The 24,450-nt window shown below is 48.1% G+C and overlaps 11 protein-coding genes across 11 annotated transcripts; 4 read left to right on the forward strand and 7 right to left on the reverse strand.

Moving 5' to 3' along the window:
* Window positions 1-892: 892 nt before the first annotated feature.
* On the reverse strand, window positions 893-2,403 carry EV420DRAFT_1699121 (ribosomal protein S5 domain 2-type protein). Its single transcript, XM_060479471.1, has 2 exons — window positions 1,355-2,403; window positions 893-1,301 (listed from the first exon to the last, which is right to left on the reverse strand). Exons 1-2 carry the CDS (start codon window positions 2,189-2,191, stop codon window positions 1,191-1,193), a joined length of 948 nt encoding a protein of 315 aa, XP_060337554.1. The 5' UTR covers window positions 2,192-2,403; the 3' UTR covers window positions 893-1,190.
* EV420DRAFT_1506420 (Pantoate-beta-alanine ligase) lies at window positions 2,175-3,355 on the forward strand. The gene is made up of 3 exons (XM_060471317.1): window positions 2,175-2,400; window positions 2,461-2,798; window positions 2,870-3,355. Exons 1-3 carry the CDS (start codon window positions 2,253-2,255, stop codon window positions 3,308-3,310), a joined length of 927 nt encoding a protein of 308 aa, XP_060337555.1. The 5' UTR covers window positions 2,175-2,252; the 3' UTR covers window positions 3,311-3,355.
* A 765-nt stretch (window positions 3,356-4,120) lies between these two features.
* On the reverse strand, window positions 4,121-5,239 carry EV420DRAFT_1636000 (uncharacterized protein; the record flags this gene model as incomplete). Its single annotated transcript, XM_060476525.1, has 6 exons — window positions 4,121-4,181; window positions 4,233-4,511; window positions 4,572-4,595; window positions 4,650-4,783; window positions 4,867-5,048; window positions 5,098-5,239. The coding sequence occupies 6 exons, from the start codon at window positions 5,237-5,239 to the stop codon at window positions 4,121-4,123; spliced, it is 822 nt and encodes a 273-aa protein (XP_060337556.1).
* A 1,774-nt stretch (window positions 5,240-7,013) lies between these two features.
* Window positions 7,014-8,740, forward strand: EV420DRAFT_1699127 (DHS-like NAD/FAD-binding domain-containing protein; the record flags this gene model as incomplete). Its single annotated transcript, XM_060479472.1, has 8 exons — window positions 7,014-7,213; window positions 7,270-7,323; window positions 7,372-7,495; window positions 7,548-7,643; window positions 7,700-7,840; window positions 7,906-8,057; window positions 8,106-8,318; window positions 8,371-8,740. The coding sequence occupies 8 exons, from the start codon at window positions 7,014-7,016 to the stop codon at window positions 8,477-8,479; spliced, it is 1,089 nt and encodes a 362-aa protein (XP_060337557.1). The 3' UTR covers window positions 8,480-8,740.
* Window positions 8,741-9,378: 638 nt separating this feature from the next.
* On the forward strand, window positions 9,379-11,307 carry EV420DRAFT_657537 (uncharacterized protein). The gene is made up of 11 exons (XM_060482954.1): window positions 9,379-9,444; window positions 9,663-9,843; window positions 9,896-10,106; window positions 10,164-10,246; window positions 10,299-10,359; window positions 10,416-10,535; window positions 10,590-10,722; window positions 10,776-10,854; window positions 10,906-10,992; window positions 11,050-11,068; window positions 11,121-11,307. Exons 2-11 carry the CDS (start codon window positions 9,742-9,744, stop codon window positions 11,240-11,242), a joined length of 1,017 nt encoding a protein of 338 aa, XP_060337558.1. The 5' UTR covers window positions 9,379-9,444; window positions 9,663-9,741; the 3' UTR covers window positions 11,243-11,307.
* EV420DRAFT_1506470 (uncharacterized protein) lies at window positions 11,121-12,708 on the reverse strand. Its single transcript, XM_060471318.1, has 2 exons — window positions 12,657-12,708; window positions 11,121-12,603 (listed from the first exon to the last, which is right to left on the reverse strand). The coding sequence occupies exon 2, from the start codon at window positions 12,559-12,561 to the stop codon at window positions 11,356-11,358; it is 1,206 nt and encodes a 401-aa protein (XP_060337559.1). The 5' UTR covers window positions 12,562-12,603; window positions 12,657-12,708; the 3' UTR covers window positions 11,121-11,355.
* A 3,468-nt stretch (window positions 12,709-16,176) lies between these two features.
* On the reverse strand, window positions 16,177-17,615 carry EV420DRAFT_1617164 (FMN-dependent alpha-hydroxy acid dehydrogenase; the record flags this gene model as incomplete). The annotated part of the gene is made up of 7 exons (XM_060475207.1): window positions 16,177-16,218; window positions 16,273-16,726; window positions 16,782-16,817; window positions 16,876-17,063; window positions 17,129-17,258; window positions 17,313-17,427; window positions 17,483-17,615. 7 exons carry the CDS (start codon window positions 17,613-17,615, stop codon window positions 16,177-16,179), a joined length of 1,098 nt encoding a protein of 365 aa, XP_060337560.1.
* A 469-nt stretch (window positions 17,616-18,084) lies between these two features.
* On the reverse strand, window positions 18,085-18,546 carry EV420DRAFT_1260799 (PDZ-binding protein; the record flags this gene model as incomplete). The annotated part of the gene is made up of 4 exons (XM_060467025.1): window positions 18,085-18,167; window positions 18,229-18,295; window positions 18,342-18,467; window positions 18,523-18,546. 4 exons carry the CDS (start codon window positions 18,544-18,546, stop codon window positions 18,085-18,087), a joined length of 300 nt encoding a protein of 99 aa, XP_060337561.1.
* Window positions 18,547-19,261: 715 nt separating this feature from the next.
* Window positions 19,262-20,948, forward strand: EV420DRAFT_1636005 (uncharacterized protein; the record flags this gene model as incomplete). The annotated part of the gene is made up of 5 exons (XM_060476526.1): window positions 19,262-19,369; window positions 19,420-19,826; window positions 19,882-20,104; window positions 20,157-20,825; window positions 20,874-20,948. 5 exons carry the CDS (start codon window positions 19,262-19,264, stop codon window positions 20,946-20,948), a joined length of 1,482 nt encoding a protein of 493 aa, XP_060337562.1.
* A 78-nt stretch (window positions 20,949-21,026) lies between these two features.
* On the reverse strand, window positions 21,027-21,824 carry EV420DRAFT_1260310 (putative methyltransferase-domain-containing protein; the record flags this gene model as incomplete). The annotated part of the gene is made up of 1 exon (XM_060467003.1): window positions 21,027-21,824. The coding sequence occupies one exon, from the start codon at window positions 21,822-21,824 to the stop codon at window positions 21,027-21,029; it is 798 nt and encodes a 265-aa protein (XP_060337563.1).
* A 50-nt stretch (window positions 21,825-21,874) lies between these two features.
* EV420DRAFT_1506485 (AGC/NDR protein kinase) lies at window positions 21,875-24,332 on the reverse strand. Its single transcript, XM_060471319.1, has 9 exons — window positions 23,908-24,332; window positions 23,680-23,851; window positions 23,540-23,623; window positions 23,251-23,492; window positions 22,973-23,201; window positions 22,894-22,923; window positions 22,626-22,837; window positions 22,349-22,576; window positions 21,875-22,299 (listed from the first exon to the last, which is right to left on the reverse strand). The coding sequence occupies exons 1-9, from the start codon at window positions 24,150-24,152 to the stop codon at window positions 22,254-22,256; spliced, it is 1,488 nt and encodes a 495-aa protein (XP_060337564.1). The 5' UTR covers window positions 24,153-24,332; the 3' UTR covers window positions 21,875-22,253.
* Window positions 24,333-24,450: the final 118 nt, after the last annotated feature.

Genomic DNA, 24,450 nt, shown 5'->3' on the forward strand with positions numbered 1-24,450 from the left:
GCATATCGATATGGGATTTTAGATGGCTCCTTGTGGCACACCACTGAACAGAGTCAGTATTGATATTGAGTTAGTCTAAGTTTCTCCTTCTCGCGCCACGAGTGCCAAGAATGAATCACGATGCATCTCCTGACCCTTGCATGGCACGGACGCCAAACAAAATTTCAAGTCGGTACTGAGGTAAAAGCCATCCCAGGGCGAGACTTGGTAAAGGGTCAGGAAAGTAAGAAGAGAGCTATGGTGAGGAAAGGAGATTCGCTGACAGAAAAGCATCGTGACTGGTACTGAGGACCTAGCCCGAGCTGCGCACTTGGGCCGTAAATTCTCTTTTCTTCTTCTGTGCAACTTGGAGACCGGCGCTGCTGGTGTTTTCCTCGATCCTATAATTACAACACGAGCACGGGGATTTAGGCGAGAGGATGAATGACGAACTCGCTCCGATTCGTTGCCTGATTTTTTTTTCTTTGTGACTCGGAGGAAATGTTGGAGATGAATTCTTTGGTGATAGAACGTGCAAGGTGCAAGGTGGCGTCTCAGCATTGTTCATTGAAAGGAAAACCGAGCACCTCATCCCTGAAAAAACTTCAGACTTGCTCACAAGAGGGAGATACAGGTAAGAACATATACCTAGGAACCGTTACGCGCGTCATCGATGTCGACGAACGGCTGAGAGTCGAGCGCTTGCAGAACGATCATCCCGGAATTCTTCACCACCCCCTTGTTGGCGGTCGCAGTATACCTGTCCAAAGTGAGTAGTCATAAAACCAAAGTAAATTTTCTCAGAGGTGGAAGAAATGACGAGTTCGAGTAGGTGAGGGAGCGTTTCAAGAATAGTAAAGTGATTCCTGCCGGTAGTCATAAAGTCCTTGCACGGACCGCCAAAAGAAATTCCAGGTAGGTACTGGAGTTGGAGTATCATGTATGCGGCGTAAGAGGGTAGGGGTTTTTGAGCAGAGGGTCATTTTTATGGAGGTTGAGGCCTTGAGGTCGAGGACGCGTCACACAAAGGAACCAGGCAAGAAAAGATGGCTTGGGAGGGGGTCGTAGTTGTGTTGTAGATATGACTTTTTCGCCTATTTTTGAGACGCTTCAGCTTGGTCGAAATTTTTCACAATCCCTCTCGACTGCACCCGGATCCAGTCATTTTTCTTCTAGTACGCCGTACGGTGAGCGATAACATTAGAAAGTGTTCAAAACCGCTGCTCGAACCGAGCCCGAGCCTTTTGGTTCCGCCTGAGATCCTCTTCTTTGAGTTTCGAATTCAACGCCTGCATGATCTCCCGTGCGTATTTCTCGCCGTCCTAAATAGACATCCATCATCAACCAGCACAACACGCAGCGAATATAAACGTACCACCAACAAAGCCTTGATATGCGGTACCCTGAGATCCCCCGATCCAAGCGTACGCATCCCCTGGAGAGTAGACTCGGAGCCGGCAAAGGAGAATATGAGGAGCAAGCGGAGGGGAGTGGAGGCTTCTTCCTGGAGGATCGCATCGAGGTAGTGCACAGTAGGCGACTCGATGTTGAGCGTGACGCACACAGGCCAAGTATCCCTCCCTGCTAGGACCTCGCCCTCGTCCCAATAGTCGGGTAGCTCGAAATCCGTAGGGGCGGTATGCATGTCGAAACCACTGTCTTTACGGGCTTTATATTGAACGGCGCGTGTTCGGGGTACTTTTGTGTCGTAGAGGGCGGCACGGGCGGCGATGAATAGTGCGTCGTGGATGTTTCCCGAGTCGGAGAGGACGAGGACGTCGAGGTGGAGGGACCAGGATTTTTTGGAGGGGAGGATGGTGAGGTTGAGGGGGCGGTGTTGGGAGAGGGTTGCTTGGAGGAGGGCGGTGAGGTCTGATTGGAGGTCGTCGAGGGTGGGCGGGGAGAGGTGCGGGTAGGCGGTGGGTGAGCAGGTTACTGTGCAGGTTAGGGAGGCGAGGGGGTCATCGGAGACTTGGAGTTTGGTGGCTGCGACGAGTTCGGTCCCATCCCCGAGGAGGAGGCGCGCGCTGCCGTTTGCGAGGGGGGCTACCCCGGTTTCGAGGGAGATGGTCCGAAAGTCGAGTAGGGAGCGGCCGTCTTGTCTTCGGGAGGAGTGGAGAGGAGCCCCGTTTGGATGTAGGATTTTTCTGCTTTGGATATGGATATGGACATGATGGTAGTCCTGATCGGGATGACGGAAATCCGCGATCATCTATCTACCCTCCACTCCGGCCCATCGTACGACGTGGCAAGATCGTATATTTATTTGTTAAATGTTTCGTAATTTCACCAAGATGTCTTTGGATACGTTCACCACCGTCGCTTCCTACCGACAATGGCGCCAGGCTGCGCGCGATGCTCGCAAATCTGTGGGGTACGTCGCGACTATGGGCGCTCTACATGACGGGCATCTTAGCTTGGGTGCGTCTTACCCCAGCCCCCCACTACTCAGACTCAACTAACACGTTATGGGCGGGGCAGTCCGACGGTCTCTACAAGAAAACGACCTCACCGTGCTCTCCATCTTTGTCAACCCCGCCCAGTTTGCGCCCCACGAGGACCTGGATACATACCCCAAGACGCTGGAGAATGATTTGAGGCTCTTGGCGGAGCAGAGCGTGGCGGGAAGGGGGGTCTCGGCGGTGTTTGCGCCCACGGTAAAGGAGATGTACCCTTCTGGTATCACCCAGGACCCTGCTGCTCAGAAAGGCACGTTTGTAGAGGTCAAAGGGTTCGGGGACGAGATGGAGGGGAAGAGTCGGCCGCTGTTCTTTCGTGGAGTCGCAACGGTCGTGACCAAGCTCTTCAATGCCATAGAGGTATTATCCATATTCTACTCTAAGCTAATCTAACGCTTTCCACAGCCAACTCGAACGTACTTTGGGCAAAGGACATCCAACAAGCTCTCCTCCTCCGACGGATGTGCCGCGATCTCCTCCTCGCCCATCCTACCCCGGAGAACCTCCACATCGTACCTACGCGCCGGGACGACACCGATGGTCTCGCACTCTCCTCGCGCAACACTTATCTCTCCCCCGAAGCGCGATTAGTAGCTCCAAAGCTGTATGCTACTCTCCAAACGGCGGAAAAGGCCTGGAACGCTGGGTTTACCAAGGCAGAGTGCATGGAGAAAGCTGTAGAGGTCCTACGAGACGCGCCGGGGGTCCGGCTGGACTATATTGAGATGAACGACCCGGAGACGTTCGAGGCGCTGGACGGGGCTTCCAGAGCCACAGACGATGCAGTGATTCTGAGCGGAGCAGTGTGGGTGAATACGACACGGTTGATAGATAATATTATCTTAGGAAACGCTAATAAAATATGGGGTTAGCCGGCAACTCATTCGCAGTGACGCGTTCTATTAGCCGGGTCTTAATCATGCGTCATCACCACCACAATTGATTGCTCCTCCTTCCCGCCACGCCCCTCCGCTTGCTCCTCATCTTCTCCTTTGCCAGCTCCTCTAGTCCTGGCACCCTCCAGGGGATGCGCACGCTCGGCTCGGGGGACCGCATATCAAGGCTTTGTTGGCGGTACGCTCCAACAATTAATTTCGCTGCGTGTATTAACGTCTCTGCAGGACAGAGAAAAGTACGCACGGGAGATTGGCATGCACGCGTTGAATACAAAAGAGGATCTCAGGCGGAACCAATTAAAGGCTTCGAGCAACAGTTTTGCATTTGAATGCTCCGAGTCTAATTTGTACTAGAAGAAAAATGACGGGATCCACTGCATGTCGAGGCGATATGCCAGGAACCTGTGAAAACTTTTGATGACTCTAAAGTGTTTCGAAAAAATAGGCAAAAAAAAAAAACCATATCTATATCAACACCCACAACACATGTTCAAAAATCAACTACGACCCCCCCTCTCAATCACCTGGTCCCTTTGCTCCGGTTATAACCAATCCCGTCTTCAACCTCCACGAAAATGACTCTGTGACTGACCCCTACCCTCCTACGCTCGACGAAAACTGAACAAGGAAATTCTCGCCGTCACGCGCTTGGTGACATAGAATCTTCCTCGCGTATCAGAATGCTCGAGGAGGCGGCTCCTTGGTATCAGTCATTGACGTCCAAGCGTGGATTCAATTCATCAGCACTATCTACCTAGATATTTCTGTCCGGGTCTGGTCACATCTTCAAGTACGTTGTCCATGCTCAAGACCCATATTGTTAACGTATACGTCCCACTCCGCAAAACTACACACATTAGCAAAACAAATTCCAGCTCGAAAGATAGGCACAGCTCACCTAAATCCAGGAGGTGCAGTAGTCCACATATCGATCGTGCCCATCCCGAATAACGACTGGGACTGGTCTTCGCTCGTTGGGCCCAAGGGCTCTGAGTTCAAGTACGTTGGATCTGTTAGTAGCCGACTCTCTTCAACGAGGAAGGAGGAAAGGTCAGCAGTACTGAATTGCTGCACTTGTTCAGGTAGGCCGTCCAAGTAGATGGGAGCGGCACTTTCCCGAAGATGGGTAACGGGAATAGAAGTAGTCTCAACGGAAGCCATGGCCTCGAGCGTTTTCCTAGGCGTCCATTTGTGGTCGGTCGGTCATGAGGCTCGGAATGCGAAATGGCAAACTCACAGTAAACGACGGGCAATATTCCACCTATCAACGGACCAAAGTCAAGGTAATGGATGAGATATTTAAATAACAACCCACGTGTCGGCAGCATGTATGAAGGCAGCGAGGCACCGTTCAAAACCAGTTAGATCATCTGCGTTGGGAGGACGGCCTGCCCGTTTGCTACTCCAGATGTTCATAGCCAGTATAGTGCCAGATATAAAGGCTCCCATCTAAATCAACTTCTCATACAAAAGTAGAGATGTTCAGTTCACCAGAATGTGGGCGCGATAGTTTTGATCTTGGCGAGATGGACCTGAAGGATTCGAGTACAGGATCTGGCTCCGGTCATAGATATGATGAGAGACCGTTCGGACAGAGGAGAGTCAGCGCGTAGAGAGGGCCGATGAATATGGATTTGGAGCACATAGTAGGTGTTATATAGAACTGCAGATTGATACAGGAACAATGTATTGTCGCAGTTGGGATCCCAACGCACTAACAAGGTGGTCAGCAGAATATCGAACGGGTATAACGGAAGACGTACAATGGTCAGGGAGGGAGTCCATCCATGCATTCATGGATGAACCTATTTCAGAAACAAGACGCTCCTTCCATCCCTTTCCGGTAAGACCCAACATGTTTCGGCCTTTGTTGATGGAATACAGCATCCTCGCAACAACTGACATTATACAGCTCAGCTGTATTTGAGCATTGAAATAGCTGATTTTAGGAGGGTTTGTTGGCCGGTTGGCAAAATTGCACTTCTCCATCTGGTCCGATGTCCTAGTACTCGTCGTCGCATTCAATCGGTAGCTCCAAGTCAAAGCTGTGGCAAAAAAAAGAAAAAATATAGACGTTCAGCAGATGCAACATAATTATACAAAACAATGTACTCTTCCTCTTGTATCATGATAGGTCGTCCCAGATGAAGACTTAATAGTCTATCAAACATAACAAGTGCCCTACGTATAGCACTATCAGCATCCCTCGGCGATATGAAGAAAGGGGAATGTACTAAAAGGATCGCTTCTTGAGTTCGTCATCAACTGTCAGCTTATACTCCTTGGGCTTTCGCCTATGTAACCCAATTTCTATTGCGGAGCGTAGCCCAATCCCAAGAGCCGTCCAGCTAAACTGAGGAACAGAAGTTCCCATGGTAAATATCGCCCCGAGCTTCCAACCGCATCCTGAGCTTAATCGAGAAAATGCATAGATTTCAAACTTACAGCAGCCGCCTGAATGTCATTCAAATTGGGAGGAGACAATACCACTTTCTGGAAGGGGGGGAATCTTCTCGATGAACTTCCATCCTGTAGAAAGCTTTGATTCGGGATGGGCTAGGACCCTTGGGTCGTCAGAGTAATGCGAGGCAGTGGCTAAAACGAGAAGTAGCAGGGTACCGAAACTTTCATCCCGTAGGTGTAGCTTGTTGGCAACGTCTTTTGTGAATGTGGGTCGATGCAGGACTGGAAGGATTGGATTGATGGTTTCAAAATATATATCGATTAGGCCCGTGTCGTCAGGAAGGACGTAGCAAAGCGTCGGCCGTGGCGCGCTCCCACTAGCCAACGAGACTGGTTAGTAAAAGGGCAACTCCCAGCTGTTAAAACAAGACACAGGTCATGTGCATTCGAGAGGGGAAAGGGATGGACTGGTACAGGTGCATTCGGGGAAAAGGCACGCATTGGTGATACAAAAAGCAGGAGAAAGCTGATTAGTCGATGTTACGAGATCCAAGAGGCGGTCTCTTGTGTTCAATAACTTGTCAGAGAAGTAAAGCATTGCGGTCTTCATTTTCAGGACCGTCCATGTTAAGGATCTTGAGAATAATTCATCGTTGACCGGATGGGTATAGCCAGGTAGAAACCGAGTGCGCATGGTGATGTTGGTCAAAAGCCTTCCGGACAACGAAGCTTTATTCGGTGTTTCATACTTTGTCGCCGTACAATAGTTTGCGGCCCCACTCCTGCAGTCGTCTATCGGATGTCCTAACCCAGTGGTATACTGCATCCACTTCTCCATTCCATGTCTCGTGTATCAAAGATGCCAACGGTCTTTGGGCGATTCGCGAGGCCGCAGACGGTGGTGCGATAACGACGTTGGGAGTCTCGACGAGACGAACGCTGAGTTGGTGAAGGCTTTGTTGTCGAGGTATATGGCATCAGGACCACCAGCCAGTGATAAAGGGCAAACGTTGACGTACTCTTTTCGATGTTGCTCCGTCCTATGAACCAGGTATTGAGTACAACATTTTCAAAAAGTCGCTGATGGTACTACTTGCCTCGATTGTATCAAATTGGAGAACCCATAGTAAACCTAACAGAAGTCAGGGCTCTGACGAAGCAGGGGAATATGTAGAGCCTACCCCGCCAGCAACCAAGGCGCCTGAAACGGGTCCCACCAGAAAGGACATGGCGAGGAACGGAGAGAAAGAAGCAAGGTGCACAGCCACGGAGGCATATGCGTGTGTCTATCCCGACCATCCCACTCTCTTCAACTCCCACTGCCTTCCCTGTTAGCGCCGCAGAGGCCGTTCAGCGTGTTGTCGAGTTCCTCGCTCCTGGAAATGTCGCCTTGATCACCGGTGCCGGCGTCAGCGTCGATTCTGGCATACGAGCTTACAGAGGCCATGATGGGCGGTACATGAACCCCAATTACAAGTACTAAATATTACTACATTCGTGTCGGGGCCTTTAAATGCTCACCAGTGTTCCAGACCTATATTCTATCATGAACTGGTTGATGAATCAGAGAAGGGATTCGCTTTTAGGTGCGTGAGCTGGTAGATTCGCCCAGGAAAAGAATTCATTATTATCAGGCAACGATACTGGTTGCGGTCCTATCTAGGATACAAACCCATCGCGAACGCTGTTCCCAACACTACTCACTATGCTCTCGCCGCCCTTCAACATGCCTCAGTCGTTCCCCGTATCATCACCCAGGTGAGCAGTCATCCACCCAACCCCGGCGACGTCATCGTTATTCATTGCCTAGAACGTTGATGGATTGCACCACAAAGCCCTCTCTCTATCGAAAATTAGCCCGGTTCGGATGCAGCAAGCCATTCTTGAGCTCCACGGGACACTACATGTCAGGACCTTTCTCCCTTGCTTGCCAAGTTCCCGATTCAATCTCCAAGTACTTAGCGCGTACGCTGCAAACACGGACACCTAGTCGACCGCTCGACCTTCCAGCATATGCTCTCTCAAGCTAATCCGCGATGGAAAGAATTCCTGGATGACGTTGAGAGGACAGGCAATAGGCTGAGGACGAACCCAGATGGTGATGTACGTAAACTAAAGCGACGTTTTCAATTGCTCGTTCCTCTAACAACTTGAAAACGTGGGCTTAGGTCGATGCTGAAAGCCTCGGCGCGTCGTACAGCGACTTCATCGTCCCAGACTGCCCAGCGTGCCTATTATCGGAAAATCGACGAAATTCAACGCACAAGCCGGAAGTCATCTTTTTCGGAGAGTCCATATCGCAGCATGTCAAAGATAGATCGTAGGGGGTTCAACGTTGCTTGCATTTTGTCTTACTGAACTCGCTTAGTTTTCTCGATATTGAATGCTCAGACAGAGTACTGATAATAGGCACCACCTTGGCTACGTTCTCTGCATTTAGACTGCTCAAACATGCTCTTGAGCTCAAAAAACCTGTTTTGATGATTAATGTCGGGCCTACGCGGGCTGATAACGTTCCTGGGGTGGAGAAGATTGATATTACCAGTGGCGCGATAATGAGGGACGTTGCGCGAGTGTTATTGTACGTGGAAGTTCGTTTTATTAAATTGATTCGTGTTGTTAATATTTCGCAGAGGCAGCCGTGCTCGGGACGATACTATAATCATGGAGATGCTGCAGAGTGGGATCGTTAAACCCCCACCTGACGATGACGATGACTATGCACCCAGGGCTGAGGGATAGAATAGTAGATATACTGTAGGTGCGAGAGCTTGTATTTTATGTAATCATACTTTATTCTTTGGGGTCCAGCAAAAGCTGACCTCTTCCGCAGGTGTTCACTCCTTAACCAAGTATAAAGACAAAGATGTATTGATGTTGTTCTCTCTTCAGATTGAGAGACGGAAGAAATATCATCCATTCATCCCATCATCCTTTTGCGCGTAGTCATGGTCGGACTGCAAGATTAGTGTCTTGCGGGATGCGTTAAGACACTTCGAAGGTGTTACCCAAATCCATCCTCTGCTGTACCACCTTTCTTTGATGGCGTGGAGGCGTCATGGCACTGAGGCTGAGCGTTGGGAGTTTGCGACCAGCTCAGTTTCTGTGAAGGTTTGCCCACACGCGGCGTTTCCACGCGTGAAATAATTCTGATCTCGATTGCGCCTTACGAAGGTTGTCGGCTAGTGACTGGTTGCTGCTTGTTTATAGTCTCTCTGTTGTTGCTCCAAGGAATTGCCATCTCAGGATCTATAGTCTCTTTCCATGGCACTGAGGCTGAGTGTCGAGACTTTGCCGCTAGCTCGGCTCCCACACACGGCGTTTCCGCTACACCTTGCGGAAGGTCGTCGTCTAGTGACTGATTGTGGCTTGTTTCTGTTGTCTTCCGTTGTTCTACGGGAATCACCATCTCAGGCTCTAAAGTCTACCTACAACGTCAATGTTTGCTTGGTCTCCACAGTGATAGAAGACTGTTCCGCTACAAAGTCCTACCGTTCAGGCTGGACTTTGTCCGGAACACTAATAGACGATTTCGAACTTGCGAAACCAATGCACTAGTACCAATGGAAGTAGAGCGTAACTTGGCAATTTCAGTATATTTATAGCGATGTCGACTGTGGCATTGATCTGATCATTCAGTACTTACCGCCTGAGATTCTACCGGCGTTCATTGTGTGGACACTGCCGTGCAATGCTGCCTATCTATTGTACGCGTCTCAGTCTCATGAGCTCAAGTTAATACATAGAGGAAACCCCGTTCGCATGGTTAACTTATTCCAGCGATTTTAGCCAGCTCTCCCGGCACAATGCTAGATGTACCAGCTTCGTTCTCTAAGCACGTCTATAGCTGGCTCTGGATATTGATCCGTGTGTTAGTATAAACTTTGAAGCCTGTGCTTACTCCCGCATATCGGGTGTTGCATAGAATCGCACTGTTGTCCTGTGCAGGGAGTCTTTCCGTTACGTCCGAATACTGCCTTGGGGCCCCAGTAATCGTATAAAGGATGAAAGTCCAATCCTTGTATCGAGCATCGGCTGGTTTCCGATCACACCAAAGTTTATCTCTCAATAATATGAAGGCTGGCCCTCTATTCTACCTTTCTACGGCGAGCTCCTAGTAAATTTCTTGTCCGCCTCACTGACTGATACATCTAGTAGATTCTCGCTGGTGCTTCGGCTCTACCCTCTCTAGGAAGCTTAAGTGCGCAGCGAGACATAGCCCATATCGCGTACGATGAAGACAATGGGCAGTTCATGGCATTCAAGTGCGATGGGTCACTGTATGGGCGCTACATTACTCGCGGACCGCTTCTCTCGGGGCGGTCTGCAGGCCAATGCGTCAATCTGACTGTTGACGAAGCCAAATCTCGTAAATACAGTTTTTGGCTCTATGGAGGATTGTCTGCACTCACAGCGCGCTCTACAGTTCCTGGTTGGGGTACCATTGAAAAGTATGCCAATGATAATTGGGGAGATGGGAGTCGAAATATTGTAACGAATCCAACTGATGTGAGCTAACGTATCATGCGTATTCTCTATGTTTCTGACAATCCTTTTCAAGTACCCCGGGAGTCCCGCTCAGGTCTGCGTCTCTGGTGATCCTGTCAAGGTCGAATTGGATGGTATACTTATCTAAATAAGAAAGAACGTAGACATCCTTACTCACCCACCTAACCAGGTGATCCACAATGTCAAGACAGGAAAGTCGACAATGTTTCCGGGACAGCTGGAACTAATGGCTCAGTGACACTGCAAATTCAGCAAGGCTCAAATATGACGAGTGAATACACGGTCACGAGTGGGTCTACTACAGAGAGTCGGGGTATACTTAAGACATTCACTTCCTTTATAGCCGTATCCACGCTTGGCATCTCGAACACATTTTCGGTTTCATTGGGTATCCCTTTATTAGATGATGTGGCAGAGGCTTCGGTTGGTGATGAAACGACTGTTTCATCAGAAGTGACCAATGAACAGACGAAATCGTACGTATCTCGTGTCTATCTCGTACGTTTATCATGGTAATCAATCGATCCAGATTCGCAGCGACGTATAGTGACGTTGCAACAATAGCTCGGACGATCGACACTGAAGACGGAAAGACATGTTCGGTGGATGTACGCTTGGACTTCTTTGTGGATAATCCCCATCTCATGAGGATGTTATAGCTTACCCTTCACTCATGCACTGCAAAGAGCAAAGCACAAATTCGCTACGTCGCAACTGGTTTCGTATGGTTCAACTACAACGATAAGGTAATTGATATAATTATCGTTACCACACCATCAAGCTTCCTGATATACTTCTGCCAGACGAAAGGACATTATAAATGTTTTTCCCACTATTCTGTCTGCCATGAATGTTCTTCTAATTCTTTCTATAGGGGCGGCAAAAATTGATTCGATTCTTTCCAATGAAGACGATCGTTCGAGCTTCGCTGAGATCCAAGGACCAATTGCCTCCGACACACATTCGAGTAGTAACGCAACTTGCGTAGATTCGTAAACATTCTACACAGACTGTATACTATATGCTGCACAACATCAGTATATTTTTGAGGCGATAGGATATATAGCTCACGAAACCATAAAGATACCATGCCAGCATAGTAGATGAAGCTAAACCGTCCTGCACCTCCTCAAACTCAAGCTGCTATCATTCCCATTCCCATTAGGACGCAAAATACTCTGAAGTTTTGCGCTATGTCGCAGCAGCTCTATCACCAGCTTACACACATCCCTAAGGAAGAACACCACAGTCACCAGTGCTGTGATGAGCGCTAGGGTCTGCCCATAAGACCATTGAGCTTCCGCTCCCGCGTCGTCCAAGTTTGACCTGTTCATCCTAATCATCTTCTCCGTAGCATAGATGTAGAAGACAACTGGAAGGTTGATCGGTAACAACCATAACGCCCCTCCCACTGCCGTTCCCCACTTCACTTTGGAAAGATCGAGCATGGCCTCGAACTTGTTCGAAAGGGATTTAGACTTGCTGTCCAACCATTTCTGAATGTTACGGCCGGACAAATATAAGGCCAACAGTATGGGGGCAGAAAGAATGATACAAACGAACGCAAGGGCGTACAGGACGATCCATACGACAGCGAAGATGAGAGCCGTCATTGCCATTGGGACCATGAAAGCGATGGGTGGACATGCAGAAACGGAGTAGTATATTAGGAAGAAAATGCGCAAGGCTTGGTTATTTGAAAGCACTGGCGTGAATATCCAGTAAAGCGAAACTGGGTTGCACGGTTCATTACTGGAAGCGTAGCGCAAGAATGCACTACTGTTACCCCAGAACCATAAGCCAAACGCTCCCATCATGCATGCGTGGACCGCAAACAGGACATAGTTGCGTAGGGCTATCCTGAGCATCAGTCTGAGGAAGACAATGCCTGTGGCCCCAGGGTCATCGATAGTTAGTCGACACAGAAATAGAAGGTAGGCCGTGTAACTGTTGATTTGGGCCAAGTTTAGGACGACAAGCGCGTGGTAGGAGCTAAGGCCCTCGGACGACCTTGCTTGGATCATTGCACCAATGATTACGGATATACTGGTGACAAAGAGAGCACTCTCCACAGATTTTATAGCTGATGTGAGAGCCGGAGGAACTTGGAAAGCCCTTTCCTCGATTACCGACATCGAGTCGTCTCCTTTTTCACCGGCCCAATAAGTGGACGAGAAGTGCGCTGTACGGTAAACAACGCTTGAAAACCCCATAAACAAGGCAAGGCATGCCTGGAGATAGGTTGCAGCTCGGACGCCAATCCCTGCGATGTCGGAGTTGCTTGGGATGGGACATATTGGCAAAGCGTCGGCCATGCAGGCTACAAAACCAGCGTAAGTGAAAAGATAGCGAGTATCCTAAATGGTTGAGTGATGAAACGCCTTCGAACAAGGCCGAAACGCATCCTTACCCGCCCTTGATGGGCGCCCGAGGCACCCAAGCGATGTATATCAAAACTTAATAACGCCTGCAAGGCCCACATCAGGGGCAAAGCCTGCTACGTTGACCCCTCTTGAAGCCTTGTTCTTTATATAACTATGATGGTTTATAATAAACCAAGCTTATGTATAATTGATTGATCCTGCGAGGTTTACTGGCTATAATTCCTGCAGGAGAGATTGAATCAAGGCCCAAGGATTATTCAAATCTTGGCTTGCGGAAAAAACTCGAAGTCATAATCAATATTAAATAATAGTTAGTATTCAAAAATAGTATGAATGAGAGAGTACTACCCCTTGAAATGATTCACTCAGCGGTGGTAGCTTCTGCTGCTGAGAGAAAAAGACTTGCTCGGTGGCGGCATTCTGCTGCCACCAGCTCGCATTTTCTCTCAGAGTTCAGTCAGAATCCTTGGCAAGATCGGCCGAACAACGCCGCAGAAAGCGTGATAGTAACAGAGGGTTACATGTAAACAGTGACAAGTGGCGACTGTGCCACCCCGAAATTCTGACTTAAACGGAAATTTTGAAGCGCTGGGCCGTGAATTTATTCCACAAATAGAAAGTTTTATGACATCGGACTTCGGGTTAAACTCAAAACTCGGCTAAGGTAGGCGACATCCAAAATCCGCTTAGGTCACGTGATCCTTTGTGACATGACCAAATTGGGCGACGCTTGAAGAAAAAGTTAACTATCCATCTTCCTCGTATGGATATGTCCAAAGTAAAAAATAGAAATTGTGCATTAAAGGGTACTTCGTTTGGTCCCAGCAAAAATTTTCCCAAAGACATCCTTCAAAAGAAGTAATTACGGATTTAAGAGCTCCCATGCCTATAATCATAGATCTCAGGTGTCTCTTAGGTTCCTATAAAGGTGAATCACTTCAAAACATGAATATAAAGGGTTCACAAGGCTAAACCAATACTTACGAAGCAGTGAGGTAAGCAATAGAGCCCAAGAAAGGAGAAGGAATTTTCAAGGAATTTTAACAATGATGTTAATGTATGTGTGTTGAGTACTAGATAAGTATCTGAAGTTTCCAAAACACTATGTAGACTACATGTGGGCATTAGGAACCATTCTGGGTGGACTAGAGAAGAAATATATATAATATTGTAGGACAGCACAACTTTAGCAATAAATTGATAATTCCTTCATGGATACTAATCCGTTCATAAATCCTGTTCATTTCCAGCTACCTACCATATTTTATAACAACTTCTATTTTTCATATCTGGAACATTGAGCCTGTAGCGAGTCCTATACCTCCTCGAGCATCTGGTTCGCTCAATTTGGTCATGTCACAAAGGACCACGTGACCTAAGCGGATTTTGGATGTCGCCTACCTTACCACCATCCCTCTATAAGACCTACTACTAACGTAGCAGGAAAAGCAAATTCTTGGTTTCGGCCCGGTATTCCCGGTCCAATATTTTTCGCCCAAGTCAACCTGGGGCAAAATAGACTTGTGACTGGTCTCTGCAATAGCAAGAGTTCTTTCTCATTGTAAAGGCCAGTCACAGGTCTAAAATAAGACCAACTATTCTTTTGCGGTCTCGGTAACCGAAAATTGGCATGAAATATGAGGCCTGGATAAGCGCATTGGCAAGCAAGAGTAGATGAAAGCGTCACGTCTACAATAGCCCTGCTCTCCAAGAAATTGTAGGTGATAAAACTAACAAGGACCCGTCCTGTGCTGGGAAGCCTAGGTGCCTGCTGAGGGACCGTAATACTATGCCATTGATCGACCAGAAGTGTCAATTTCGACGCCGTTTTACTTCAAGCGGTTGCAATTCTGTCCTGCTTTGCCTCACATTTCATCTAGGTGTTGGAATATCAAGTGTCGCGCATCATGGTGCAGTCGACGTTGGGATCTTCAGTAGGAAGCATTGTTCATCTATTCTCCTCCTCGGCTTTCCTTATTACATCACATTGCTTCTATTAGTGTACACGGCATGTATGTACATTAGGTAGACGAACAACGATGACCCTCCCCTGTTTGCGAGGGTTCCCTGCTAAAATCCGAATGAGCGGCTGGAAATTTACCGCTCATTTCAACATTAGGATGCCTATTAGTATCATTCAAAATCCTGTTTCCTCATCTTGTGTATCTCAGTCCCAATAAATAATCAGGAGTTTTGCAAAGGCGCTCCGATCGTACTTGATGACCACTTATACGCCGGTGCCCTTCCTCAGCATCCTCTGTTCTTCCAAAAATTCTAAAAGTTGGCATAATCGTGCAGGTGTGCTATTGGAACCAGATTCCTACCAACTTTCTGATATAAATTCTCAAAATTGAAAAAGCGGCCGTGGCACTTTGGACATTTGGATCAACAATTTTGGACTTTCTGGAGAAGCTCTGGTCGATCTCAGATGTTCTTCAGGATGCCTACTCTTTTAGACGTTCTGGCAGTTCAGGCGGGAAGAAGGTGTCGAGTCTGACTGACTCTGTCATCAAGAATATGATATAATGCTTATTGAACTCTTCCGCAACGCCATCTAGAGAGTATATTAGATACTAAAGAACAAGGTAGCTTTTTGAGTGCGGGACCGAACATTCGCCTCACGGCACCATTGACATATACCGCGTTCAATGTATAATGACATCTCAATAACCCACTCCTTCCGCCTATCCAGTCTTCTTCGAACTCTCAAGCAGGAAAAGAGCTTCACTGCTGTTGGAACTACATCCCCTACATACGAGCCGTTCCACAGAGCAGCGGGAGATGTAAAAGAGACGTGTCGCTAAAACCATCTGCGCTTAGCTAGCAAGCGACGAGTCCGAGTGATTCGGGCCCGATCTCAGCTCATGACCATATCCCTCGCGGGATCTTGCATTACTGCCCACCGAAGCAGATCTATTTGTCTATCTGTCCGCATGGGTTACAACACATTTTCACCGGCTTACCTCACTGAATCTGGGACCTGAGTGGAGGATTCTGATCGTACTACTTTACAAGTAACTTTACAATTTGGAAGCTATTGGAAGTGATGCGCGCGGCTGCTTCAAATTATCCGGGTGATCTTTGCCTATCATGATGGAGTAATCCAATCCATAAAGATGGGCTGCCGGTACTTCTTGGCCGTAATTGACACGCCGTACATGTTCCCCATCAGAACCCCGAACAAGTTGAAGAACTTGAACGGTGGGATAACAGGTGAATGGGCTTGAAGCTAGGCTGACGAAGCTGGTGCTCACGGTACAGTATTCTGTACTTGAACGACATGTATGCACAGACAATATTTTAATGACAGATGGAAGTGTCGATGGCAACTGCTATCTCACGGGCACATGTGTTGCATTTGAAAGTCGTTACCTGACGTTCCCGGATTTTATTATATGTAGATGAAGAATCCGTCGTGCAAGGCGCCGGCATATTTCTATTCTCCTAGCAGTATCTCGCAACGAAATTGAAGACCCATCCATTTTACCGATAGGCGAGAAAGGAAAGAGATGTCCATTTAATGAGTGTGTAAAAATTAGTTATTCCTTAATTACCAAAGTAAATCGACTCGACCAGTTTTGTGTTAACCTATGAACGAGAAAGTCAGGCGAATGGGTGAAAACGTGATGTAACGAGACCCACATAGCTCGAGTTGATGTTAGCGACACTGCTTTCCCCCATCAACTGCATCGTCGTTTCTAGCTCCGTTTGGAGCATCTCAATCATTCTGGACACACCTTCCTCTCCCCAGATGTTCGCAAAGATAGGGCTCCGGCCCAACCCCACAGCCCTCGCACCGAGTGCCAAAAGCGTGATCACATGGTTTCCCCTCCTCACTCCTCCATCTGCGTATACCTCCATCCGCTCAAACACTTCTGGAGCATTCCGACGGATATCAAGGAGGACTTCAACCGCAGTGGGCGCACCATCAAGGGTACGTCCACCGTGGTTGGATACGTAGATAGCAGGAAAACCGAATTCAAGACAAGTCAGTGCATCGGCAGCTGTTTTGATGCCCTTGGGAACAACAGGGAGAGATGTCAGACTACGTATTTCAGATAGGGAGGCCAAATCGAAGGTCGCTGAATGGCCAGACCTGTATAGAGTTTTTAGCATCCCTACAACCGCGGAAATGGTGCAATAAAACATACTCAGACGTTGAGCCGGTGTATCGCAACGAGCGTGTTCTACATTTTTTTGTGTTCTAGTTCAGTTCGTTGTCTACCCTGATTCATAATGACTCACCTAATGCCGTCAATTCCGGTGTTATCAACGGTTAAAAAGATGGCCTTGTAGCCCGCGTCTTCTATGCGCTTCAGCTCGTCGGCCAATTGGGTTCTGTTCGACCAAATATATTCTTGATGGAACATGACCTGATTCTCCAACGCAACATTTGCGATATCTTCCAGGGACTTTGTGGCGGAGATACTAGGCTATGTATATCATGATATTCAGTAAGTTTATCGGCACTCCGAAAGATAGGCACAAGTTCACTAACGACGTATAAAATCCCTGCCTTTCCTGCAGCAGTTGCCAGTGACAGTTCGGCAGATTTATTTGCGTGTCCTGCCTTGGCAGCCGGGGCAATGAAAAAAGGAGAGGAAAAATTGTAGCCTAGAATAGACGTTCTGCGTACCACTCAGCAAGTAGATCTAACGACACAGCATGCAAGCCAGACGTACGAAAGGTCAACATCTGAAACGTCCCGAAAGCTATAGCCATTGAGGCGGACGTTTTTCCAGATATTCAAGTTCGCTTGATATGTCACTTCGTCGAGGGCGGCAGTCCTGTAAGACGCTACCCAGCTATAATGTTAGCGAATGATGCACGCATGGGCGATGAAGGAGGTCACCATAATAGCGTTTCGTGATGACATTTTTAGCAGCAATTTGCATATCATTCAGACTCCACATGTCTTCGAGAGGGGGAAGCTCCCCATCCACCCAGTCTGTAGTATCGAGACCTGTGTCAGGTAGACCCTCCATGTCGATATCGACCGCGAAGGAAGAAAGAAAAAGGAGTGAAAACCAGAGGTAAAAGAGCGTAGAGATCATGGCGGAAAGAATGAAAGACGGGTAGCTTGAGTCGACAGAAAATTTTCAAAGCCTTTAAATGTTTTTTAGATGGATCGCCTTGCGACAGATCTGGGCGCCCAAACCTGATGTAGACAAGGCCCGTAAAAGGACGTTTCGGTGAATCAGCAGCGGTGCCGGTCATCGCCAATTAAAAGGTGATCCTCGCGGGACGCCAAGGAACAGACGTGAGATAACATACTGAATCTTAGGGACATGTAGATCTTTGAAGCGATGGACAAGGTAACGCATTTGTAAATATGCCCGCTAGAGAGAAAATGTCATTACGTTAAAAGAGTAAGAAATACACACAAGATACGATATAATACTGCACAGCAACACATTGATAACAAAACTCCGATCCATCTAGAATTCTGCCGGCTTACTTGCTCGACATGACATAGCCTGTAGTGTCCAGGATCTGCTTGCCGCAGATTGAGCAGAGACCCTTCTTGTACGCGCACCCTAAATGCGAATAGTGGATGTCGGGAGACAAATTCGAAAGGCAACTGGAATGGTAACGTACCATGACAGTACTTTGCTTTATTCTGGGTGACTGTCGACTTGCAATCTTTACATTTCCCTTGATACGGCTGTGTATTGTTAGAACACATACCAACCGAAAATTCTAGACTTCACCTGAAAACGATTCTTGGAGCTGCCTGGCCTTGTAAGAAGCTTGTTCTCTCCAACTTTGCGTGAGCCATCCTTGATGCTGCTAGAGCTTGAAGTGAATGGATCAGGCGCTGCAACCTTGGAAAGTTTCTGCAAAGAACAATAAGATATTTGACAAAGGAAATGCGGCGCGACAAGACCGTACCTTTTCACATTTTTTGCATACCATCGTGGCGGGGAGGACGGGGAGGACGGGGAAGGAGTTGAGCCGAGCGGTACAAGCTTAGTCAGCTTAGTGAGCCAGCCAGTCACGTTAGTGTCACGCATGCACAGCCACATAGACATTGCACTCGGAAACCGGGCCGGTCCTCAAGGTTTGCAAGTTGACTCCCAAGCCTTCCTTCCACCGTTTCATAGACAATATGAAAAGGAACACAACGGTTCTTCATTAATCTTTAAGGAGCTCATGCCTGGCTATTATCTTCTTTTTAGCGCTCGAAGAAAAGATTATATCGCATCAAACGCATACCCGACTTCCGCGTTCGCATTTTAGGAAGGTCGCGCCCCAACTAAGGGATCTTATTGTCTCGCGAGCTCCCGAAAACTGGACCTACCCCCACGCAACCTTTACCTTTCGTCGTCTTGCGGCACGCGTTGTTGTTGACATGGCACCCTGCTCTAATCCTGGATCGTTTGGGTCAGCGAACTCACAAAAAGCTCTTTATTACCTACGATGACCAACCTACCGACCAACAAATCTCAGGAGTCGAATGCGCCGACTTTCACTGTTTCATACCACGAAGACAATGCCGGGCAATGGGCAACCGTTTTTCTTTTCTTTTTCTATCTTTTTATCTGGTCTCTAACGATGACAACGAGGATGAGTATAAAATCGATATGTATCTCTCTGGGGAGCTTCAGTACTGGTATTTTCTCTGCGAGAAATGCATCCTCATCGTCTCACTACTGTGCGCTTCTACAAAATCTCTGATGATGTCCTCATCGGCATATTGGAGCATCTTGACCCGCCGTCCCTTTGGCGTGCCTGCAAGGTGGCGTGGCCCCCGCCTCGAGCCTCTGTATCCGCTTATACCTTTGACAGGCGTTCCGTCGCATCTACAACATCGTCATGGAATTTCAAGTTCTTCGGTACCGGTTCGAGTTGGCAGTCCTGGGAATGAAAGACGGCGCGGTGTCTTATGCTCGTGCACCTCCCATCGTTCGCGCTCAGCTCCTTTTGAGTTACAAGAAAGACTGGCCAAGGCTCCAATGGACCCACGAATCTCAGTTAGAAATCCCCATGCCGGCCATCGCAGGCGTCTCCGACAAATTTATCTTTCAAATACATAATCACGGTGTTTTCAATACCTTGGACCTATCAGAGCTTCCCTCCTGCAGGACGAATCGGCCTCCGTCCCAAACGCGTCATCTCAAGTACACTTTACCACAAATGGAGGGCTTGGCAGTCGATGGGTCTCAGGGTCTTCTCGTTACAAGCCACGTTTTCACGTAGGTTTCGGCATCTTCGTCTAAACATCATTTTTCTATAACTGTGCTTCTATAGTCACAATGGAAAAATTTGCGTTTCATTATCCTTCAAGGATATCGGAACCAACAAGAAGCACCGTCACGCGATTACTCCATCTTTCGATGTCTCGACCACAATCGCTACGCGAGTCATCGGCGTTAGCACCTTGATTTGCGGTTCGAAAGTCACCGTTGGTTTGGATTTCCACGGGGGGAAGACCCTTCGCCTACTGATGAATTGGCGTACTCTGGAAGCAAGGGTACGTAATCTAGACCCATGAGCGTCATTAAACAGGCTAATCACCCTAACAGTGGCTAGAAGATCTTGATATCTATTTCGTAGATGAAAATCACCTCCTCGGTATCTGCCAGGATCGAAAGGCGGGTTCTTACAGCCTGAACTCGTACAGAATTTACGACGTTGGGAAGATGTCCATCGTGAATCAATATGAACTCCCCGATGCATGGAAAGGTTATTCGTATTTCGCGTTTTCGACCAACGCCTCTCCGAGGACTGACAACGAACCGTCTTCCAATGCCCTCTTCTACGCTGCCCCTGAGGTTCGCATGCTTTCCATCACCGCAAAGATCCGCCCCGAGCATACCGCGTGCGAGTGGCTCTTCGTCCGAGAGTCGTTCGTCAAATATCCATCGAGGAAGGGGTTCCTACCCTGGTCGTATTGGAGCACCTTCTGCATGGTGAAGGATTTGCGAAAGTATGGGCCTTATATCCGCGGACCCTTGATTGCTGGATCTAGGGCGTTCTTTATCGAGGTGGATAGAGTCAATGGTGGAAGGAGTCGTCTTCATGCCATTGACTTTTCACCCTTTCCCGACTCGTATAGCAAGTCTACCCAATCTTGGACATGGATCGGCTCCCGGGCTTCATTCACACCGGCAGAGACATCACGTTCCATCGCGTTTGAAGGGCTGATCCTTCAGCAGTTCAGCGTCACGGAAGACAATCTAATCTTTTTCCTCGTGAGGTCCACCGTTCTCGGATCTGATCTTTGCTAACACCGTTCACAGGATGATGGGCACACAGATACGATGATCGCAAAGGTTATGACCTTTGGTGCACCACCGATTCGCAGGGCTGTTTGAAAAATATGATATTATTGAATAATCGACATAAGCATAAAAATTGTACTTACCTATTGCACTTTTTATGTAAATGCATTTTTACTTGGTTGGTGATGCCCATTTCAAGATAATCCAGACTACCCATCGCCTTCTCTCTTTCTCATCCTCTCCTTCAGCTCTCGAGATACACCATGGCCGCGTATCAGAACCACCTGTCTCCGTCTCTGTTGCCTGTAGGACAGCAAACCCTGCCTTCTCGGCGGCCATGATAAACGACTGAAGTGTGTATCTCCCTGTATGCAGGCCCGCAACGAGATGAACAAGCGCTGTTGGAGATCTCTTCAACACCGACTGCAGCGCTCTGATGAAGAGCACATGCAAATCCGGATTCCAGAGCGTATCCGCGGCAACTACCACATCAAAGCCATCTTCACCAATGAGCGCCGACGGATCTGATCCCCATGCATAGGCCACAGCACGACAATTGCCTTGCACGTCGTTCCTGGCGATATTTCCCTCTAATGTCCGGATAAGTTCCTCATCAGGATAGTCGCTTACTGTCACTTGTATTGAGGGATGTTTACGGGCCATCGATATTCCTGGGAGCCCTGCCCCTGCCCCGAGCTCCAGTACGCGAAATGATTCCACCGGAGATTCGGGGAGATCTAGGAGCTGCAGGTGGTCAACAAGGAACAGAGATGATGCCCAGATGGATGATGCATGCAGTGACCAGTTGGATGGATGAGTGTCGGGCGTGCGGAGGGTAATCGGGTTTCCTGGAATGTTATCGGAGGTGTAAGAAAAGACCGAGCCTGCAGAAGTCAGCGTTACAGGTTTGTAATCGTACAGTATCTGCAAAGAACCAGAGAGTATGTCCTCGGGATCTTCTGTACTCATTCGATACAACAGAGCAGGTGATGGGAAAAGGAATGCAATGGCTTGTTTGGTACAAACAAAAACTGCATTATGATGGCTGTGTCTACTGGGAAAGGATCCTGGGCCTGAGAAAGGAAATACTGGCATGCCATTGAGTTTGCTGTACTGTCTTCCGAACTCACAGAATCCAAACCGACAAAGTAAAAATGCTCGTATTATATGCCGGACTAACAGAGATATGGCAAGAACATCAGACTCACGGAAAATTTGAAGAGTACTATCATCTGTGTTTGAAAATATGTCATTCCTGGGTTGCGTTATTACAAGAGACATGTGAACTGTGCTGTGCATACATATACCGTTCGGCGTGCGTGGTTGGTTGTAGTAAACTAACAAAGACAAGACAGCAATGCAAAGCAAAGATAGTGGTCCGGTCCCGAGAAGTAATCATTAACCTGACGATTGTGGGCCGCCAGTGAAACGTTTGAACGTGAATCTACGCCAATGTGTCAACCCTTGGGTAAGAGGGTAAAAACGAAACATACCCTAAGAACGCCAGGTCCTTTTCGGCGCCAACAGACTCTACTTGGTCCAGTTGGTCTGGAAGATTGCCAAAATCATCCGTCGGGAAATAGGATGTATCCGTGATAGATTTGAGATGAGGTACAAAGGGCGGCTCGATATTTCGGAGAGAAGTCCAGTCCGCACCGCAGAAGAAGGGATGTGTCTTGATTTGCGTTACTGTCAATCGATTTTGCGCCCATGTCATCATCCTGCATGTACGATTAGAATTAGTGCTGAGCGGGAAGAGAATCTACACACCTGCGAATAAGATCTTCGCCCTCTCTTGAGATGTAGACCTCATCAGGGAAGAAAAGGTAATTCGGCCAGTCGATGATTTTCTTATATGTATCGCCAGGATTTTCGGAGCAGAACGGAGCATATCCAACCAAACATTCGAAGAAAATGGCACCTAACGACCACCAATCGCATTCCTTTCCATATCCTTTCATCAAGAAGACTTCTGGCGCGATCTGGAGTGTTGCTTGTTATTAGCAGAGCACGGATCGTTATGAGTCATCACACTCACATAATCTGGGGTACCGACAGTCGAGTATGCCTTAAAACAATCATGAAAAAGTCAAAAGCAGACAACCTTGAGAACTTACAAGTTTCCGTCGGTTGGCTTTCCATGTGGCAATTTGCTCGCGACTCATTGTTAAATTGATGGGATTGACTTGCACACTGTTCCGAGCAGGATCACGAGTCTTCTCTTGTTCTAAGAATCGCTTGTAGAACTCCCCGTCCGACACCTTATGAAGCCCTGTACTTAAACCGAAATCTGATAGTTTTAAATGTCCGTTCTTGTCGATGAGAACGTTATCTGGTTTAATGTCACTGGGACAAGGATCAGTACTGAAGCATGCAAGGACAATGTAGACCATACCGATGGATATATCCCAGATTATGTACGGCTTCAATAGCGAGTATACACTCTGCCATGTAAAACCGCGTTACATCTTCAGAAAAAACGTCATATTTCATCAACATGGTCATCAAATCTCCTCCAGGAAGAAATTCCATGATGAGGTAGAGATACAGGGGATCTTGGAAGGAGTAGAACAGCTGTACGACCCATGGGGACGTGGACTCGGCGAGGACGTCTCGTTCTGCTCGTACGTGGGCCAGCTAGAAATAATCAGTGACATGCGAGCAACAAAACAATGTGGACATACCTGATCCCGCTTCAACATCTCAGCCTTCTGCAGACTCTTCATCGCGTATACCTTTCCGGTGTCTACCTTCTGGACTAGCCGAACCTTGACGTGAGACGCGTTAGATTGACGTAGATAGACCGACGTCTAACAGATGGTACCTCTCCGAATGCGCCCTTCCCTATGACTTTGACTGTCCGGAAATCGGCCAGCTTAATCTTGGTCCGCCTGAGCCGGAGGTGCTGGGATTCCATCTTTGAATATTTCCGTATTTCACGCTCTTTGGCGTCGGGAGTTAGGGTCTGGGTTAACCTTGTTTCGAGTTCTATCCGTCTGAAAGGAATCAAAGATCAGACGAACTCGCGCAACAGGTCCGCTCGGACACACACCGTGCATTCCTTTCAATAGCAGAGTCCACCGCCATCTTGTAGTATGACACCAGCTTGAGCTTCGCCGCGGTCGAGCGAGCAACGGCATCTGAAGAGAAGCCGGACGTCGAGCGCTCGAAATAGACGTAGTCATCTGGACGCTGCCTGGCAGCATTGTTCTCTGATACGGGAATGGGACTGAGACGCTGGTGGTGGTGCATGCCTGGGTTTATTGGGCTGGATGGTCCAGGCGCCGGATGGTACATATTATCCAAGAAGCAATGGCGGAGTAAAGGTGCCGAGTTAGAGGGAAGGTGCTAACAGAGAATGCGTGAATCGGCCTCTAACGTACACTACCTTTCAGACTGCTCGAGAATAGCGGAAAACCAAGCTGTGCACACGATGCACACAGTCCTGGGTGCGGAACGAAAGATGCATCACTTGGTTGCTATATTGGCTGTTTGGATCTAGGGTCTTTGCTACACAAATGCTGGAAATTTGAAGTCCATTTCCCGAATATTTTCCGCAATCCGCCAGTGTTCGATTTTCTTTCTTTGCATCATC

This window comes from Desarmillaria tabescens (assembly GCF_030435595.1).
Source record: "Desarmillaria tabescens strain CCBAS 213 chromosome Unknown EV420scaffold_3, whole genome shotgun sequence".
Lineage (NCBI taxonomy): Eukaryota > Fungi > Basidiomycota > Agaricomycetes > Agaricales > Physalacriaceae > Desarmillaria > Desarmillaria tabescens.